This window comes from Trachypithecus francoisi, unplaced genomic scaffold (genome assembly GCF_009764315.1).
Source record: "Trachypithecus francoisi isolate TF-2019V2 unplaced genomic scaffold, Tfra_2.0 Lachesis_group13, whole genome shotgun sequence".
Classification (NCBI taxonomy): Eukaryota; Metazoa; Chordata; class Mammalia; order Primates; family Cercopithecidae; genus Trachypithecus; species Trachypithecus francoisi.
In genome coordinates this window covers 58,743,136-58,764,720 of record NW_022681458.1, presented here as the reverse complement: position 1 = coordinate 58,764,720, position 21,585 = coordinate 58,743,136, and the positions used below count along the sequence as shown (strand labels likewise).

Below are 21,585 nucleotides of genomic sequence, written 5' to 3'. Positions count from 1 at the left end.
TCAAGTTCTTTTTCCTAGAAAGCATACCTTCCTCTTTATGTCCTGGTTTTGGTGAAGAACATATTTGAGTAGCTTTCTAAAAAAGCTTGCTTAGGAAGTAAAAATCTAAGACCTCATGTCAGAAATGCTTTATTTTCAGTCTTCACACTTGATTGATAGTGTAGGCGGGTAGGTTGGAATTTTGGAGGCATCATTCCATTGTCTTCTGCCTTCCAGTGTTCTGTGGAAGCCATTTGTGATGATGATTCCTGAGTATTTCTGTGTGACCTGTTTTCCAAAATTTATGGTATCTCTATGGTTGGTATTCTCAGTTTCACAAATGTGACTAGGTGTAGAGCTTTTTAAATTGTTTTTCTGGGGAATTGATGGATCCTTGGCATCAAGAAGCTTATACTCTTCAGTTCTGGGAAACTTCCCTGTATTATTTGCTTGACAATTGCTTTCTCTCTGCTTTCTGTGTTCCCTTTTTTGGAATTATTTCTGTTTGTGTGTTGCATTCCTGCAGAGATTTCTAATTATTTCTTCCCTTTTATGTTATCATTTATATCTGTATGCTACTTTCTGAGAGATTTTCTCAAATTTTGTGTGTGTGTGGTTTTTTTATTTTTTGGCTTTTGTTTTTGTTTTGAGATGGAGTTTTATTTGAGATGGAGTTGCCCAGGCTGGAGTGCAGTGGTACAATCTCTGCTCACTGCAACCTGCCTCCAGGTTCAAGTGATTCTCTTACCTCAGCCTCCCAAGTAGCTGGGACTACACAGATGGTGTGCCACCATTCTGGGCGACTTTTTGTATTTTTAGTAGAGACAGGGTTTCACCATGTTGGCCAGGCTGGTCTCAAACTCCTGACCTCAAGTGATCCACCTTCATCAGCCTCCCAAAGTGCTGGGACTACAGGTGTGAGCCACCGTGCCCCACTATCTCAATCAGTTTTTTATTTTCTCTGTCATTTTAATTCCAGGAACATTTTTGTTGTTATTCTTTGAATATACTTAGAAATACAGCATTCTGTTCTTTCATAGGTAAAATGTCCTAGCAGTGAGGTTAATAGCAGTCTTGTTTATTCCTGCTCTTACTGTCTCGTCTCTTCTAGTTATTGATATATATGTTTTTTTACCCCTCTAACATTGCTGGTGAGCAAATATTTATCAAATGAGGCACTAAAAAGCTACTTGGAATAACTGTGTGTATAGGATTCAGTATTGGCAGCAGGATAGAATTGATGGAGAGAAGCTGTTGTGTATCTTACTGGGCTTCACCTTTAAGTGTTCCCAAAGAAGAATCTTTTAATAGCCTTATTGCCTAAGCTGGTGTTCTAAATATAGGCAGGGGCAAGTTTCCTTTTCAGTGTGCAGATTTTCACTTAATCTCCTTACAGTTGTCTTCTGCTGTCAGACTCATTGAGTTTTGAGCTGTTTAGGTTCCTTTTCTCCAGAGACAAACTCTTTGGTCTTTTGAGGGTGGATTGGGAAAGTGACAGTTATCTGGCTGCCTCGGATAAGGAGAGGCCTGGCCTCTAAGCCCTTATTATATACTTTACACTAGTTTTCCTTAAGTTCAGCCAGGAGTTTTCCACAGTATCATTGTCCCCAAAACCTGATACTTTTTTAGAGTGTCTGTCATTAGGTGTTTGCAAGGGATTACAAGTGAATATAGGGTTCAGTTCACTATGCTTGATTGGACATTGTACCCACTGTTCAATATGCTTTTTGGGTACAATGTGTGTGCCATACTGCAAAGTCCGATTAAATAGTCCTTATAAGATTATCCTTACTTCAGATACTAGCTGTTAAGTTTGGAATGATCACTTTAGACCAACTGTCTATAAAGTAAGAGATTCCCAAGGCTGCTTGTAATGTTTGGCAGTTTACTAGAAAGAACTCACAACCCCACTGAAAGTGCGTACTCATGGTTACAGTTTTATTACAGCAAAAAGAAACAACGTAGATCCAGCCAAAGGAAGAGACATAGGGCGAAGTTGGAAAGGGTTCCAAATGTGAAGGGAGATGTGTTATCCTCCCATTGTCAATGTATAGCAATATACATGGAGTACTACCAACTAGGGAAGCTCACTGAAGCATCTATGTCCACAGTTTTTATTGGAGTTTCATTACGTAGGCATGATTGAATTACCAATCAAATGGTTGAGTTCAATCTCTAGTCTTCCTCCTCTCATTGAGCAGAGACCAAATCCCTTAGTACGTTTTGTGCTACTTTGTTTCATGATAAGAAGTTAACACTGCCAGAAACCTGTTTTTTTCCAAGTTTCATTTGGCTTATATCTGTTTAAAATTTACTAGTCTTTTTATCTCTTTTGTTTTCATTTAGGTTAGTGGTCTATTTTGAAATAATTGAATCTTTCTTTAATTGAAGACATTGTCATAAAGGGTAATAAGGTCTTTTGCCCTCTGCTTTAATCCAGTTTTAGGAAGAATGTTTGAATAGTGATTTACTCAGGGAGACACATTACACTCCAATTTGATGTGGTTTGATAGGCACACTTTATTTTCATCTTATAAAGCATGGCATGTGGGCACCAGAAGTCTGATTGAAAGGAAGTAAAATCAGTGGAGCAATTAAACATTAACTAGGTGGGGGGCAATTATGCTAAAGTTATGTAAATAGTTTTAGATTATGTATAAGTAATTATGTTTTTCAGAGTAGTTGACAGGGCAAAAATTAGATTGCTTATTCGTTTGAGACTTATTTTTGGTTTGTTTTATTTTTAAAGGTTGTAATGGTTGTCATAATTTGAACCTTCATTTAATTTCTTGCTTGATGGTTATTACATGATGTAGCATAACTAAATTTTATCTTAATGGTAATACATGTAGACCATAGAAAATTTGGATTGGCTTCAGATTAAATGCCTTTTACTGTCTTTGGTTTGTTAATGGAATCTTTGTAGTAACTAAAATTAGTTAAGAGTATCTTTTGTATAAATATGTGCTTTTGCTTACTTACTAAAGCAATAGTTGGTAACTTAGTTGATAAGCAGATTCTTAAAAATATAATATCTCTTGTCAAAGTAGGATGTTTCATTTTAAATTAGCCTTATTCTAGAAATATATTGGACAGGTTGAGTATCCCTTATCAGAACTCTTTCGGACCAGAAGAGTTTCAGATTTTGGAATATTTGCATTATACTTATCAGTTGAGCATTGAAAATCTGAAATTTCTTTTGAGTGTTATGCTGGTGCACCAAAAGTTACAGGTTTTGGAACGTTCTGCATTTTGTATTTACAGATTTTGGATACTCAGCCTATACCTATTAAATGCCTCTGTGGTGATGAGGGAAATAAATTGTTAAATGTATTATAGGATGATGTACTTTAGTATTCCTGCACATCTACCCTGTACATTTGTACAAATAAAAAAAAAATTATCCCGTATAGTTGAAGATTACCTGAAAGAAAATTTTTAAAAGGTTTAACAAATATTACTTAGTTATTATGTTTATAATGAACCTGTAACACAAGACTTAGGTGTTTCTCCAAAAATAAAATGAGACAATAGACAAGAACTTAAAAAAGTTAACTGTTGTTAGTAATACATAACTTCAATTACAGCACAAATGTTAATTTATAAAGTCAAGTCTAAAAGACTTCTAGGAATGATGTCCATGTCTTGCCTCCAAATGATATCAAAACAAAACTACAGCCTGGACAGGATCAAAAGAGTTGTCAAGCAAAAACTACAATGCAATAATATCATTCTAACTGAAGAGAAAAAAATATAATCACTTAAGAATTTCAAAAGTCTGCTGGGCGTGGTAGCTCACGCTTGTAATTCCAGCACTTTGGGAGACCAAGGCAGGCAGATCACCTGACGTGAGGAGTTTGAGACCAGCCTGGCCAACCTGGTGAAACCTCGTCTCTACTAAAATACAAAAATTAACTGGCTGTGGTGGTGCACACCTGTAATCCCAGCTACTCCAGAAGCAGAGACAGGCGAAACCCTTGAACCCAGGAGGCGGAGGTTGCAGTGGGCTGTGATTGCACCACTGCACTCCAGCCTGGGCAACAGAGCAAGACTCTGTCTCAGAAAAAAAGTATTTCAAAAATGTTACCTCATTAGGGTTGCTAAACAATTTGAGTTCCTAGACTCCTTTGAATTCAAAGTTAGAAACTAGAACTAATCTAATTTAACCTATTAATGTAAACTTTCCTTTAGGAAAAATATGTTTCAGATCACCTCACATCTATTAAGCTTATTAAATAATCTATTTTATCCAGAACGCTATTCTATACCTTACTAGACAACAAGACGTTCAAATAGTAGTGCTATTTTGAGTTCTACAGATCTCCAAAGCGCTTTTTGCTGGGGCTGCACTAATTTACGCTCCCACCAACAGCATGTAAGGGTTCCCTCTGCAGCCTCACCAATGTTCTTACATTCTTATTTTTTGATTTTTTTTTTTTTTTTTTTGAGATGGAATCTCACTGTCACCCAGGCTGGAGTGAAGTGGCACGATCTCGGCTCACTGCAACCTCTGCTCCCTGGGTTCGAGTGATTTTCTTGTCTCAGTTTCCCAAGTATCTGGAACTACAGGCACCCGCCACCATGCCCAGCTAGTTTTTGTGTTTTTAGTAGAGATGGGGTTTCGCCATGTTGGCCAGGCTTGAACTCTTGACCTCAGGCGATCCAAATGCCTTGGCCTCCCAAAGTGCTAGGATTACAGGTGTGAGCCACTGCGCTTGGCCTATTTTTTTGACTTTTTAATAGTAACCATTGTGATTGGTGTGAGATGGTATCACATTGTGGTTTTGAATTGCAGTCTCTCTGATTAGTGACATTGAACATTTTTTCATGTTTCTCGGTCACCTACATGTCTTCTTTTGAGAAATGCCTGTTCATGTCCTTTGCCCACTTTTTAATGTGTTTTTTTTTTTCTTGTTAATTTAAGTTCCTTACAGATTCCTTTGTTGGATGCATACTTTGAACATATTTTCTCCTATTCTGTAGGTTGTCAGTTTATTCTTTTGATAGTTTCTTTTGTGTGCAGAAAGTCATTAGTTTAATGAGGTCCAACTTGTCAATCTTTGTTTTTGTTGTATTGGCTTTTGCGATATTAGTTATAAAGTCTTTGCCTAGGCCAATGTCCAGAAGAGGGTTTTCAAGGTTTTCTTTTAGAACTTATTTTGAGGTCTTACATTTAAGTCTTTAATTCATCTTGAGTTAATTTTTTTATATGGTGAGAGGCAGGCTGCTTATGGCTAGCTAGTTTTCCTTGCACCATCTATTGAATAAGGCATCCTTTATCCATTCTTTATTTTTGCCAACTTTGTTGAAGATCCATTGTTTGTAGGAGTGTGACTTTGTTTCTGGATTCTCCATTCTGTTTCATTGGTCTGTGTGCCTGTTTTTGTACCAGTACCATACTGTTTTGGTTACTATAGCCTCATAGTTTGAAGTCAGGTAATATGATGCTGCTGGCTTTGTTCTTTTTGCTTAGGATTGCTTTGGCTGTTTGGGCTCTTCTTGCTTCCCTGTGAATTTTAGAGTTGTTTTTTATAATTCTGTGAAAAATGATGTTGGTTATTTGATTGAAAATGTGTTGAATTCCTTTGGGCAATATGTTCATTTTAATGATATTGATTCTTCTAATCTATGAGCATGGAATGTTGTTCCATTTGTGTCATCTGTGATTTCTTTTGTCAGTGCTTTGGAGTTCTTGTAGAGATTTTTCACCTCCTGGGTTAGATGTATTCCTAGGTATTTTAATTTTTTTTTTTTGTATGTGGCTATTGTAAATGGGATTACATTTTTGATTTGGTTCTCAGCTTGAATCTTATTGCCATATGTAAATGCTACTGATTTTTGTGAATACTTTTTAAAGCACTTGCTTATGAGTGAGCATGTGTGATGTTTGTCTTTCTGTGCCTGGGTTGTTTCACTTAAGATACTGACTTCCAGTTCCATCCGTGTTGCTGCAAAATTGATTCCTTTCTTTTTAATGGCTGAATAATATTCCATTGTGTATGTATACCACATTTTGTTTATTCACTCACCCATTGATGGACCCTTAGTTGATTCCATATCTTTGCTATTGTAAATAGTGCTGTGATAAACTTATGAGTCCAGCTATCTTTTTGGTATATTATTTCTTTTCCTTTGGTTAGATACCCAGTAAGAGAGATTGTTGGATTGAATGGTAGTTCTATTTTTAGTTCTTTGAGAAATCTCCATACGGCTTTCTATAGAGGTTGTACTAGTTTACCATCAGTGTATGAGTTCTTTTTTCTCTGCATCCTTGCCAGCATCTGTTTGTTTTGTTTGACAATAGCCATTCTGACTAGGGTAAGGTAATAATGTAGTTTTGAATTGCATTTCTCTGATGATTAGTGATGTTGAGCATTTTTTCATATACTCTTAGCCATTTGTATGTCTTTTGAAAAATGTCTATTCATGTTCTTTGCCCACTTCTTTAGTAAGTTATTTTTGTCAAATATATATATATATATTTTTGAGATGGGGTCTTACTCTGTCATTTAGGTTGGAGTGCAGTGGCGCAATTTCGGCTCACTGCAACCTCCACTCCCAGGCTCAAGTGATCCTTCCATCTCAGCCTCTCAAATAGCTGGGACTACAAGCGCACACCACTACGCCCAGCTAATTTTTTGTATTTTTAGTAGAGGTAGGATTTCGCCATGTTGCCCAAGCTGGTCTTGAGCTCCTAAGCTCAAGCAATCCTCCTTCCTTGGCCTCCCAAAGCGCTGGGATATCAGCTGTGAGCCACGGTGCAAAGCCAAGCTTTTTATCACAGTAGCTTTTTCCCCCACCTTCTATAGATAGTCTTTTTGGTTTCTTGAGAACATACTTTGAGAAATCCAGGTGACTGTAAACACTTTGGAATGAGTTAGGATGGTTTTCAGCTCATTTGGGAATTAAGGATAAATGACAAGCGAGGAGATATATACAATAGTTAGAATGTGTTAAGTAGCCTCCAGAAAATCAGTAAAAATGGAGCATGACTCATGCGCATTGACCTGTAGAACAGTGGTTCTCAAACATCTTAGTTTTATAGTTTTTACCTTGTTTATACTCTTAACAGTTAAAGAGCTTTTGTTTATATAGATTATAGCTATCAATATTTACTGCATTCAAAATTAAAACAGAAAATTTTAAAACTTAAGTATTAACTGATTTAAAAATAATAAAGCTATTTCATATAAACAACCCTTTTTGAAGTGAACAGTAACTATTTTCTAAAGATAAAAAAATTTTGTGGAAAGAGTGACATTGTTTTTGTTTTAAAAATCTTTTTAGTGTCTGGCTTAATAAAATACCTCTGAATTCTCATGAATCTGCTTCTCTGTTCAACCTGAGTCCATTGAATCACATAATCACATGAAGTTGCCTCTGGAAAACTCCATTGTATACTCATAAGAGACTGAGAAAAAGGCAAATGAAACTTCATGTTTTTGTGAAAATAATTTTGAGTTGGCTGATATCATGAGAGGGTCTTGGGGGAGCCAAGGGTCTGCAGACCATGCTTGTAGTACCGCCATAGGAAATAAACATAACTAGATTACCGCCTCAGAGCTCATGCTTTGGATTCCTATTGCCTGGATTGGAATTCCAACTTCCCTACTGGATGTTATTTAATGTTGTCATTTTCCTAATTTGTTAAATGGACTAATTGGACCGATTTTATAGGATTGTTAGGATTAAATGTAATTACACTCATAAAGTATAATAATCACTTAATAAAATGCTACGTTTGTTTTTTTTTTTGTTTTGTTTTGGAGACAGAGTCTCTCTGTCACCCAGGCTGGAACGCAGTGATGCTATCTCAGCTCACTGCAACCTCCGCCTCCTGGGTTCAAGTGATTCTCCTGCCTCAGCCTCTCGAGGAGCTGGGATTACAGGCATGTGCCACCACACCTGGCTAATTTTTGTATTTTTTAGTAGAGATGGGGTTTTACCATGTTAACCAAGCCAGTCACCAACTCCTGACGTCATGATCTGCTCGCCTTGGCCTCCCAAAGTGTTGGGATGACAGGCGTGAGCTACTGGCCTGGCCCTTAAAATGCTACCTTTTACTATCAAAGTTTTAGTCCCGTTATGTCACTCTTGCTCAGAATTTTCTGTTGGTTTCCTACCTCACTTAGAGCTTTGGCTTTTACAGTGGCTTTATAAGGTTTTTCTTCATGATCTGGCATATTGCTGCCTCTCTGCTTTCATATCCTTGTTCTCATCTCACATCCCCCCCACTCACTTTGCAAATGTGGCCTTCTTGCGTTCATCTAAAACCAGTCATGTCTTTCCTCAGGGCCTTTGTTTTATTATTTTCTCCACAGAATGTTCACTTCTTCAAATATTGTTTTGCTTCCCTTGTCCTTCAGGTTTTTGCTTTAACGCACCTGAGTGAAATCCTTTTTCATTTAACCCATCCACACAAATTGGCCCTGTCTCCCTTCTCTGCTTTATTTTTTTTTTCCCTATAGCATTTTTAGTTTTGTAGCACACTAAGTATTTACTTATTTGTCTCTCTTTCTCTAGAATGTAGGCTCCAGTAGGGATGGATTTTTTGTTTTTATTTGTCTAATGTGTTTACTGCTATACCTTCAATACCTAGGTTGATGCTTGGTGCATATTTAAGTGCTGAAAAAATATTTTTTGAATGAATCATTATTGCTACTGTGAAGATGAAAGGGAAATAGTCTCTGTTTCTCACAAATGTATAATCTTAATTGGACAGTGCTTCAGAGATAAAATGAATTGTAAAGTGTTTATTTAGCATGGCATGTTGGATACGTAGAAGTACTCATTAATTGGTGGCTGTTACTGAAGAATAAGAAATAAAAGGATAAGACATTTTAGATAGAAATGACCTGAATAAAAGGAAATTGCATTCACATTTTAAGGGGTAGGGTAGATATTGTTTAGTGCATACCGGAAAAGTAAGATTGCAACTGTATAGCCAAGGCTGAGGCATTCGGATTTTGTTCTGTGGGTAATACATTTTTACATGTTCTTAAGGCAGAGGTGCTGTGATGAAAGTGGTAGGTTTGGAAGATGAAACCAGCGGAAGTCTTTGAGGTTGCCTGGGATATCCTTCTGGTGTCGGCTTAACCAGACATGCTTAATAAAGCATTTAGATAATTTATCATACATAAAACATTTGCAAAATTATAAACTATGTCCAATTATTACTTCCTCTAATTGTGTGGTAGCATGAAATTGCTATTTGACCACAGTTGTATGTTTTGAACTATTTATGTAATTGCCAACTTTATTAGACTTTATCATTTAAAACTAAGATTTTTGATTTAGAATCAATCAAGGTGTTTATACTGGTAACTAATGTGCTAAATATCTTAATACAGGGCAAAGTATGTTTAGTCCAGCAAGTATCGGTCAGCCACGAAAGACGACATTATCTCCTGCCCAGTTGGATCCTTTTTATACTCAAGGAGATTCTTTGACTTCAGAAGATCACCTCGATGACTCTTGGGTGACTGTGTTTGGGTAAGGTTTTTAGATCATTTGCCTTTTAAAAACCCCACCCTAACATTTTATAATGAATATAATCAAATATACAGGAAAATGGAAAGAAGCGCATAGCAAACACCCATATTACTACTACCTAGATTCTATGGTTAACAATTTGCTACATTTGCTTTATCTATCATATATCCATCTATCAATTCATTCTTTTTGTTGGTACATTTCATAATCAGTTGTAGACAACAATACATATTACCCTGACACTTGAGCATGCATGTCATTAACTAGAGTTTGGTATTTATTTGTAGTTTTTTTAATCATTCGTCTGTTTATTTCTTCCCAACTTATTTTCTCTTAAGCATATTTGCTAGATGGAACACAGTTGTCCCTTTAGACTTAGGGACTCCTTCCACTTTTTCTAGTAACTAGTTCTCTACATTTAGTGGAATTCACCAGTTTTGAACTAACAGAATGAACATTTATTTACACACACATACACACACACACACACACAATGTCACAGGGTTGATACTTTCTAGTCACAAAGTATTGAATATTAATAGAAACAGAGTATGACACTCCTCGTTACATTTTTGAATAGATTTTTAGGTCCAAAAAATACTTTAAAATACCTTTTTAAAAAAAAAAATTATTTCCATAGGTTTTTGGGGAACAGGTGGTATTTGGTTACATGAGTAAGTCCTTTACATGATTTGTGAGACTTTGGTGCACCCATCTCCTGAGCAGTATACACTGACCCCAATTTATAGTCTTTTATCCCTCAGCCTCTTCCCACCGTTTCCCCCGAGTCCCCAAAGTCCATTGCGTCATTCTTATGCCTTTGCATCCTTATAGCTTAGCTCCCACTTATGAGTGAGAACATACAATGTTTGCTTTTTCCATTCCCAAGTTACTTCACTTAGAATAAGTGAGTTATTTCACTTAGAATGATAGTCTCCAGTTCCATCTAGGTTGCTGCAAATGCCATTAATTAATTCCTTTTTGTGGTGGAGTAGTATTCCATTTTGTGTGTGTGTGTGTGTGTGTGTGTGTATGTGTTTATGTATGTATGTATATCACAGTAAAACACCTTAGAGATCATATTGTATAATGTTTTATTTTACAGGTGAGGAAACTGAGGTGTAGGCAGCTTAAGTGATTTATTCAGCAGTTCACATCTAGTTATTATTAGCAAAGTTCCAGCAAAAACTTAGGTCTTTTGATATTCAAGCTAATGTTTATACTGTACAATATAAGGTTTGTTTCTGAAAGTATGATTTGCCATACTGTATTAGTCCATTTTCATGCTGGTAAAGACATACCCGAGACTGGAAAGAAAAAGAAGTTTAATTAGACTTACGGTTCCATGGCTAGAGAGTCCTCAGAATCATGGTGGGAGGTGAAAGACACTTCTTACATGGCGGTGTCAAGAGAAAATGAGGAAGAAGCAAAAGCAGAAACACCTGCTAAACCCATCAGATCTCATGAGAATTATTCACTATCATGAGAATAGCACAGGACAGATTGGCCCCCATGAATCAATTACCTCTCCCTGGATTCCTCCCACAATACATGGGAATTCTGGGAGATATAATTTGAGTTGAGATTTGGGTGGAGACATAGCCAAACCATTTCATTTCATCCCTGGCCCCTCTAAATCTCATGTCCTCACATTTCAAAACCAATCATGGCTTCCCGGTACATCCCCCAAAGTCTTAACTCATTTTAGCATTAACCCAAAAGTCCAGTCCCAAGTCTCATCTGAGCTAAGGCAAGTCCCTTCCACCTATGAGCCTGTAAAATCAAAAGCAAGCTGGTTACTTCCTGGATACAATGGGAGTATAGGAATTGGGTAAATACAGCCATTCCAAATGGGGGAAATTGGCCAAAACAAAGGGGTTGTAAACCCCATGCAAGTTCAAAATCCAGCGGGGCAGTCAAATTTTAAAGCTCCAAAATGATCTCCTTTGACTTCCTGGTCTCACATCCAGGTCACGCTGATGCAAGAGGCGGGTTTCCATGGTCTTGGGCAGCTCCGCCCCTATGACTTTGCAGGGTACAGGCTCCCTCCTGGCTGCTTTCCCATGCTGGCACTGAGTGTGTGGGTTTTCCAGGCACACAGTGCAAGCTGTCAGTGGATCTACCATTCTGGGGTCTGGAGGATGGTGGCCCTTTTCTCACAGCCCCGCTAGGCAGTGCCCCAGTGGGGACCTTGTGTGGGAGCTTTGACCCCACAATTCCCTTCCACACTGCCCTAGCAGAGGTTCTCCATGAGGGCCCCACCCCTGCAGCACAGTTTTGCCTGGGCATCCAGGTATTTCCATACATCTTCTGAAATCTAGGCGAAGGTTCCCAAACCTCAATTCTTGATTCTGTGCACCCACAGACTCAACACCATGTGGAAGCTGCCAAGGTTTGGGGCTTCCATCCTCTGAAGCCACAGCCCAGGCTCTACATTGGTCCCTTTCAGCCATGGCTGGAGAGGCTGGGACACAGGGCACCAAGTCCCTAGGCTGCACACAGCACAGGGATCCTGGGCCCGGACCATGAAACCATTTTTTCCTCCTGGGCCTCCAGGCCTATGATGGGATTGGCTGTCTTGAAGGGCTCTGACATGCCCTAGAGACATTTTCCCCATGTTCTTGGGCATTAACATTAGGCTCCTTTCTATTTATGCAGATTTCTGCAGCTGGCTTGAATTTCTCCTCAGAAAATGAGTTTTCCTTTTCTCCTGCCTTGTTGGGCTGCAAATTTTCTGAACTTTTATGCTATTTCCCCTTTAAAATGGAATGCTTTTAATAGCACCCAAGTCACCTTTTGAATGCTTTGCTGCTTAGAAATTTCTTCCGCCAGATACCTTAAATCATCTCTCACAAGTTCAAAGTTCCACAAATCTCTAGGGCAGGGGCAAAATGCCACCAGTCTCTTTGCTAAAACATAACAAGAGTCACCTTTGCTCCAGTCCCCAACAAGTTCCTCATCTCCATCTGAGACCACCTCAGCCTGGACCTTATTGTTCATATCACTATCAGCATTTTTGTAAAAGCCATTCAACAAGTCTCTAGGAGGTTCCAAACTTCCCACATTTTCCTGTCTTCTTCTGAGCTCTCCAAACTGTTCCAACCTCTGCCTATTACCCAGTTCCAACATCGCTTCACATTTTTGGGTATCTTTTCAGCAATGCCCCACTCTACTGGTAGCAATTACTGTGTTAGTCCATTTTTATGCTGCTGATAAAGACACATTTGAGACAGGGAAGAAAAAGAGGTTTCATTGGACTTACAGTTCCACATGGCTGGGGAGGCCTCAGAATCATGGTGGGAGGCAATTTTACATGGTGATGTCAAGAGAAAATGAAGAAGCAAAAGCGGAAGCCCCTGATAAACCCATCAGATCTTGTGAGACTTACTCACTATGATGAGAACAGTATGGGAAAGACTGGCCCTCCCAATTCGGTTACCTCCACCGGGTCCCTCCCACAACACATGGGAATTCTTGGAGATGCAATTCAAGTTGAGATTTGGGTGGAGACACAGCCAAACTGTATCACATGCTGATACTGGAATGTATCTATTTATTATATTTTTTTGGGGGATTAAAAAACGTAAAAGTAACACATGAGCTCCTTGAAGGAAGAAAGGTGCACAATAAATGTTTAGTGTATTCAATTTATTTAAAATTAAAAAGTTCAAAAGGTATGTAAAAATGTACAATGAAGTCTTCCCATGTAAAAATGTACAATGAAGTCTTCCCTTTTGCTTTTCTCGTCAGCTAGTTTTCCTCCTCTTTAAGGCAATGATTGCCACCTGTTTTTTGTGTATGTTTCCAGAGAGATTTTCTGTGTTATTGATTTCTATTTAGGTAAAAAGCAGGGTCATTGCATTCTGTTGTTCTCTAGAAAGCCCATACTCAGTCCTATATCCATAGCAATTGGGCTGGCGTGTTTTTTTTTTTTCTTCTTCTTCTTCTTTTACATTTTTATATTCTCTCATAAAATGGCTTTTTGCTTTGTTTTGTTTTTGTTTTTGATTTTTTTTTTTGAGACAATCTCTCTGTCATCTAGGCTGGAGTGCAGTGGCTTCATCATAGCTCACTGCAGTCTCCAATTCCTGGCCTCAAGCAATCCTTCTGCCTCAGCCTCATGAGTAGTTGGGATAACAGTAATGAGCCAGCTTGACTGCATGTTTTTGAAAGTAGATATGCACTCTTAAATCTGTTTTTCAGACTCAATAGTAGTGGTTTAACTTTTAAGATTTCCAGTAATTAGATAAATTACTTGAAGCACTCCTAGTATGGTTTCGAATTTCAGACATTAACTTTCCCAGCTATTTATTTTTTTACTTTCAGGTTTTAACAACCCTCTGTGACTTTAATTTCAAGAACTGAAGCATTCTCCTTTAAGGGATAAAGTATTTTATTTTGATCATTTATGGGGAAGTACCTCTAAAAGATGCAGTATATATGTTCTTTCTTTGGTAGTTTAACTTTTTCCTACTGACTTAGGGTTATGAAATATCATTGTTTTGGGTGATTCTACTCTAGAGTATTAGAATGTAAGTTTCTACTCAAAGTGATCCAAGAGTTTTAGAATTATGTTTTATTTCTTAAGTATTTCCCTCACTTGCAGCCGTTCTTTCTTCTTTTCATTTTTGTTTTATCTCTGCCCTGTAGGCACCCAACCTATTTGTTGTTTTTCTTTGTGGTTAGAAATTTCATGTCCAGATTTTATACAAATGAATTTTCAGTTCTGATTGCAGTGAATATTTTACTCATACAGATTTAATTAATTAATTAATTTATTTATTTTGAGAAAAGGTCTTACTTTGTCACTCTGGCTGGAGTGCAGTGGCATGATCTCAGCTCACTGCAACCTTTCCCTCCCAGGTTCAAGCGATTCTTCTGCCTCAGCCTCCTGAGTAGCTGGGACTACAGGTGCCGCCACCATGCCCAGCTAATTTTTAGTAGAGGCGGGGTTTCATCAGGTTGGCCAGGCTGGTCTCGAACTCCTAACCTCAAGTGATCCACCTGTCTCGGCCTCCCAAAGTGCTGGTATTACAGGTGTGAGCCATCGCGCCCAGCCTCACATAGATTTTTAATGTGTTTGGTTTCTGATTTATTTTTGAGACTCAGATTTTTTTTTTTTGTCTTTAGGGTTCTAGTTCAGTCTTCAGATAACTGAAGTTAGAGGTTAGAGAGCCTCCAGATAGCCATTTCTATTCTGTTGGTAGTGGTTATTGTTCTCAAATTGAAAATAGCTTTATTGTTAGGACTATAAAATAATAATGTGTCATTGTAAAATAGTCAAACCATACAGAACTTTATAAAGAAGAAAGTAAAAATTACTTAGAATTTTCTCATGCAGAGATATGGCTAATCAAATTTTGGTAACCGTCCTTTTAAGTGATTCTGTGCCATAGATATTGATGCTGAATTTTATCTTTGTTATAAGACTTAATTTCAGAATTTTTAAGTGATGCTCAATGTATAATGATTTGCTTATAATTTAAAATTCTTTATCTTTTCATAACCGTAGTATACCTAAATGTATTACATATTAACGTACATATATTGAAATAAATTATATATAGAACTGCAACTTTATAGTTTTTTTCTAAGATCTGGATAATGGCAATGAAAGGTAGCATTTTTAGAGATTTCAGAGGTAGAATTTGAGGGTGGAGAAGAATGGCAGAATAAGACTAACTTTAAGGTATTTGCTTTTGAGTGACTGGTCGTTGACAGAATTAGCCCATATCGAGGAAAACAGGATGATCAGCGCTCTCCTGTTGAAAGATCTAGACAGTTGGGGGGAATCTATCTTGAAACATTATCTTGTAGTAATTTGCATTCACATTGATAGTAGAAGCTGATTATTTTCTTTGGACAACTGTTTTTTTCAGGTTTCCTCAAGCATCTGCGTCCTACATATTATTACAATTTGCACAGTATGGGAATATCTTAAAACATGTGGTAAGGCTTAATTTTTTTTCAGTTCAGAGTTTTGACTAAAGAGGGGTAAGTTGTGAATTGAGAGAAAGTTTGCTTCTGAATTTTGTGGGTTTTGTTTTGTTTTGTTTTGTTTGTTTGTTTGTTTGTTTTGAGACGGAGTCTCGCTCTGTCACCCAGGCTGGAGTGCAGTGGTGCGATCTCGGCTCACTGCAAGCTCCGCCTCCCGGGTTTACACCATTCTCCTGCCTCAGGGTTTTTTTTTTAAACTTAATTTTTTTTTAAAGTTTTGATATCGTATATCCTTTGAAGTCTGGAAGTTGGATAGTTTTTGATAAAAAGAGATAAAGTGAGTTTGAAAATCCACCTCACCCCCTTCCTTAAATAGTTTACAGTCTTAAAAAAGATAGATTATACCAAGTATTATATTACTATTTTCCAATTTGAGCTTCTTTTATTGGGGATAAAGGAAGTAGGAGGTTCCTGAGCTTTTAGAGTTTTTAGAGCTTTATAGTTCTAAAATTTAAAAAATTATCTTACCTTGTGCTACAAGTTATAAGTAACACATCTTTTTTTGTTACTAGAGATTGACTTAATTAATTCCTATACAAAATCAAATTGAGTAGTTTTAAATAATTTTATGGCAAATGTTGCTATGATCTCTTTACAGTAAACATATTTTGAGAAGTATTTTACTTTCAGAGAATATGTACATATTGATTGTAGAGAATTGAGAGATTGTTGAAGCTGTTTTAAGTATGATTTTTGTTGAACTTCACAGCTTTTTACAAGGCATCAAATACAAAATGGAAGTAAATTTATCTTCACGTTTCTGTTTTGTAGTAGAATTCATTAGATGTAGATTTTATATATTTTCTATTTTAAGAGACAATTTCATTCTTTGCAGATGTCTAATACAGGAAATTGGATGCATATTCGTTATCAATCTAAACTGCAGGCTCGGAAAGCCTTAAGCAAAGATGGGAGAATTTTTGGAGAATCCATCATGATTGGTGTAAAACCATGTATTGACAAAGTAAGTTGTTGGTGATGTAAGGAAAGTAGCTTAATCTGTATGAAGAACACAAGACCAAAGTTTGAAATTGGTGGTTGTGTCACTTGGTTTCACTGTGTCTCTTTTTCTTAGTTTGTAACATGTGATGATACTTACAGTACTCTTTGTGGTAAGCCGAAGGTATTTAATCATAGACTTCAGAATTTAGAGATAATCTGTCCTCACCTCTTCATTTTTCAGATAAAGGAAAGAAACCGAGAGGACTTCAGTAACTTGTCCAGAGTTGTTAAAGATGAGGCCTAGATTTTAGGTGTCTTGACTACTAATTCGTTCTCTTTCTTGTGCAAAGCAAAACCACATTCTTTAAAGTACTTAAATGGAATGATACTATTTCAGAATGAATTAGTTCATATGAATGTTAACTGATAGTTAACTTTTAAATGCCAAAGGTGGTGGTTTCAAAATATTTCTATTTCAAACTATTTTAAAATTATTCTATATGTACTCATTAAATAGTACAGAGTACAATTTTAAACTGTTCTTTGTGGCTTGTTAAATCATTGTGAACATTCTTTAAGTATATGTGAACTTGTACTACATACCAGGCATTGTGCTTGGTGCTAGTATACACACATTAATGAACAAAGCAAGACGTGGTTCCTATTCTTAGAATCTGTTATAGCAGTGTAGTTATATAGTTATAATACTGTGTTGTAACAAATGTTTGCAGAGGCCAGAGAATATTTGAGGTTACTGAGCACTAAAAATCTTTGGATTTTGATTCTTTTCCAGGTTTCCCCAAGAATTTTTTTTGTCCTTGCTGATTTTTCATAGTGTTCTAGGAAATTCTTATTTTTGTGGTCTATAGTTGTATTGAGATTGTTTGAGGTCACTGAAGTGAGATTTCTGGCTGAGCATTCAATCTCAAATGCTACCTAAGGAGCAAATGTTTTCTCAAGCTTAAAATTATTTGGAAGTTTACTTAGAGCAAATAAAGTATTTCATCTTTATCTTTTAATTAAATTTTCTAAGTAGACTGTAATACGGGATAACATGTATTATGTTTATAAACAAAGGAGTTGTTTCTTTGTTTCTCCAGAGTGTTATGGAAAGCAGTGACAGATGTGCTTTATCATCTCCATCTTTAGCCTTCACACCACCAATCAAAACTCTAGGTACACCAACACAACCTGGAAGTACTCCTAGGATTTCTACCATGAGACCTCTTGCTACAGCATACAAAGCCTCTACTAGTGATTATCAGGTATTTTAAGGATTAGATAAAAAAAGATGTACTTTAGCAGCTGAGTGCATAGCATGCTTAACTTTTTCATTGTATTGATTTGTATGCAATTAAATGTTTCTTGATGAGGCTATTACCTTGATGAAACCTTTACACTTGAAAAATTTTCTTTTTTAAAGTTAGCGTCTTGGCCAACTGGAAAGTTATCATGAATTAAAAAACAATTTATTTGCCATTCCTTAAAAGTTTTTGAGAGTTGTTTTAGTTTTTTCTAAGTTATATTTGCATACATACAAAATGTATCCCATGTACATCTTTGACATGAGGGCGCATTAAAGCTCTATTAAATTGATGACTAAATTGATGGTATCCGAAGTGCAGAACCTTAGGTTGGAGTAGCTTTGGTTATTGAAATGAAGACATTGACCAACTCCCATTCAGACAGAAAAAAATTTCTCATTTCAAAAAAGCTTAAAGAAGTTAATTATGTTCTTCGAAGAATGGTAGAAGTATTATGACCTCACTCAGTATATTATTGTGTCCTACTGATTAGCCAAGTGTTTGAACTTAACCAGCTGCAGAAACAGGTCCTGAAAACACAGTACATGAAACACTTGTGCTTTAGTAGGGCAGATAGTGGTAGTTCAGTTTTTTGACTTCCTCTGATATTTGGAGATCATTCTAGAACTGTTTCTTTAGTTTCTGTTACTGTTATTTTAAATTTCCCATTTTTTGCAGCTTTTGTTTTATTCAGTTTTCTTTCTTTTGTTTTGAGATGGAATCTCACTCTGTTGCCCAGGCTGGAGTGCAGTGGTGAGATCCCAGCTCACTGCAACCTCTGCCTCCTGGGTTCAGGTGATTCTTCTACCTCGGCCTCCTGAGTAGATTACAGGCACGTGCCACCACGCCCAGCTAATTTTTTGTATTTTTAGTAGAGATGGGGCCATGTTGGCCATAGTGGTCTCGAACTCCTAACCTCGAGTGATCTGCCCACCTTGACCTCCCAAAGTGCTGGGATTACAGACATGAGCCACTGCACCCAGCTATTAAATTTTCTAATTTAAGAAACAGATATTATTTGCTTTGCCAAAGAAATAAAATTTTGGCATTCTTAAAAGCATAAGGATATTCTAAGTCCATATATTAATTTAAAAATATACAATTCAGTGCTATACATGCATTTTGGTGTTTCTCTTTCAAATGAGCAATTCTAGAATTGACTATTACACTGAAATAACAATAACCTAACAGTTTTGTGTGTGTATATGTTTTTAATAGGTTATTTCTGACAGACAAACGCCAAAAAAAGATGAAAGTCTTGTATCCAAAGCAATGGAGTACATGTTTGGCTGGTAGTAGAAGACCAAGGAGGAGGTTGCTACACTAAAACCGAGTTAGCAGAGTGCTGCTGGTTCCTTCGGTTAGTTATATAACCGTTCCTGCAATATTGGATAGCTGTCTCATACTTCTTTTAGAAAGAAGCCTTTTTCATTAAGGATACAGCCTTTTTGTAGCTCGCACTTTAAAAGATGTTTGAGATACATTTTAAAGAAAACTAAAAATCCCTGTGAACAGGATTTTGTGCTTTCTGTAACAGTGCATGCTTCAGCACAGAAAACTCAGCATTGATTATTGTAAATTAAATAACTGAAATTGTGGTGAGACTTCTTAGTCTTCATGAGAACGTGGGGGTGCATTTCATGAAGGGGAACTGTAGTTATTTTTACTGACACAAAGATTATAATTAGCAATTTGAATTATGGTCTTTTAATTTAGATAGTATTTAATATTTTAATTATCCTTGTTTGTATATGTCCTGTCACAGAATGTCCTCTTGATGTATTCTAAAATGAGCATTCTTTTTAAAAACCTACTACTAAAGTTTCTTGATAATAAACATTGTCAATGATATGTGTATTAGTCTGTTTGCATTGCTATAAAGGAATACCTGAGGCTGGGTAATTTATTAAAAATAAAAGAGGTTTATTTGGCTTGTAGCTGTACAAGAAGCATGATGATTTACTCATGGAGGAAACTGAAGGACAGTGAGCATATCACATGGTGAAAGAGAGGAAGAGAGCAGGAAGGAGGAGGTTCTAGACTCTTTTCAATAACCAGATCACACATGAACTCATGACTACAGGGAGGGCAGCAGGCCATTCATGAGGCATCTGCCCCCATGATCTAAACATCTCACCCTAGTCCCCACTTCCAACATTGGGGATCATATTTCAACATGAGATTTGGAGGGGACAGATATCCAAATGATATCAATATGTATTGAACATTTTTTGAAAGGGCAGTTTATTATAAAAAGCTTTAAGTATTCTTTGAAAGAGAAAATATGTTATGAACCACTATAGACCAGCTTTAATTACCATTAAATTTTGCCATACTTGTTTCTTTTCTTCCCCTTTTATATTGTTTAAAGCACATCTCAGATAAGATGTCATTTTACTCTAAATACTTGAGGATATATCAAAAAATATTTCTACATGGAATTACAATGTCAGTATTCCACTGGTCATAATTAGTATCTTTTTTTTGAGACAGAGTCTTGCTCTATCACCCAGACTAGAGTGCAGTGGTGGAGTCTTGGCTTACTGAAGCCTCTACCTCCTGGGCCCAAGTGATTCTTGTGCCTCAGTTTCCCAGTTAGTTGGGACTACAGGTGTATGCCTCCATGCCTGGCTAATTTTTGTATTTTTAGTAGAGACGGGATTTCGCCATGTTGACCAGGTTGATATGGAACTCCTGAACTCAAGTGATCCGCCTGCCACGGCCTCCCAAAGTACTGGGAAGTATTACTAAGTGTAATACTGAGGAATGTACTGGCATGAATGAAAATGCATTTATAAAGTATATTTTCATCTGAAAACTTTTACATTGAAGTCTTTTTCTTCCAATTTAGGATTATATTTATATCCTATTTCATTATGTGCATAACTCAATTATTCAATTTAGAACTGGCTACTAAATTCCATTTTACAAGTTCTGCATTTGTATTTGAATTACTACACATTTTATTAAAAGGGTTGTTTATTGAAGGGAGTGTTTATTTATTTGCATAGGCCTTCATGGAGTGTGAAGTTTGCTTTTGGGCCAAAAAGACTTGTTTGCCGTATTTTGTTTTGTTATTTCTCCCAGTATCATATCCTACCCATCTTTGTATCTGTCATTTAGTTTAAAAGATCCAGGAAAATTTCAGAAAACAAGCTGTCTTATTTTTGAACACTATATAAAAACAACAAAAGTGGAATATCTGTGATGTTAGGAAAGTTACCCTGAACTAAGCCTCCTTTTAAAACCTCAGAGAAGCTGACTTCAAACAAAAATAAATGACATGAAACTATAGTCAATGCAAGGTTGTTAAAGAGTATAAGGAAAAAAAGAACATCCCTGTAGGCATTGAAAGCACACCAGAAAGGCATGCCCATAAAATGGATAAAAGCTATAGAGTATACTTAAAATTGAGTTTTAAGATGTTTAGAAAATGATCCAAGATATGAAAAAACAAAAATAATATTGAAGAACTTGGGGAAATATTAGTAATAGAGGAAAAAATCACCATAAATTAAGACTAGAATAAACGACAGCTGATGAACAACAGGTAACACCCTAAGAGAAATGAAAAATAAAAATGGAGGACTTTTAGAAATCAGAAAGAAAAGAGATAAAAAGGATTAGTAGGGATATGACACTTTAGAGACAGAAAAGAAAAAATGCAGCATACAGAACAAAATCAAATGACTACTTTGAAAAAAACCCTGCCTACCTGAGATTATACCAATGGAACAACCAATGGCAATATACAAACTGGGTTTGACTAGACAAAAACAGCAACTGACTTATAAGAACAAGGGTTAAAAGAGCAGCACTATGTCAGGAGGAAAAAGAATAGCCCCTTTAAGATATCTGTAGAAAGAAAATG

General features: G+C 36.6%; 1 protein-coding gene across 2 annotated transcripts in view; it reads left to right on the top strand.

Annotated features, from left to right (window-relative positions):
• The window catches only part of NUP35 (nucleoporin 35), a 44,438-nt gene extending 24,873 nt beyond the window's left edge, over positions 1–19,565 (top strand). For both annotated transcript variants that reach the window (XM_033230939.1, XM_033230938.1), the window contains exons 5-9: positions 9,330–9,471; positions 15,351–15,420; positions 16,304–16,432; positions 17,511–17,675; positions 18,933–19,565. In XM_033230939.1, the coding sequence (XP_033086830.1) occupies positions 9,330–9,471; positions 15,351–15,420; positions 16,304–16,432; positions 17,511–17,675; positions 18,933–19,010 (584 nt within the window). In that variant the 3' untranslated portion in view covers positions 19,011–19,565. The remainder of the gene's footprint in view (positions 1–9,329; positions 9,472–15,350; positions 15,421–16,303; positions 16,433–17,510; positions 17,676–18,932) is intronic.
• The last annotated feature ends 2,020 nt before the right edge of the window (positions 19,566–21,585 follow it).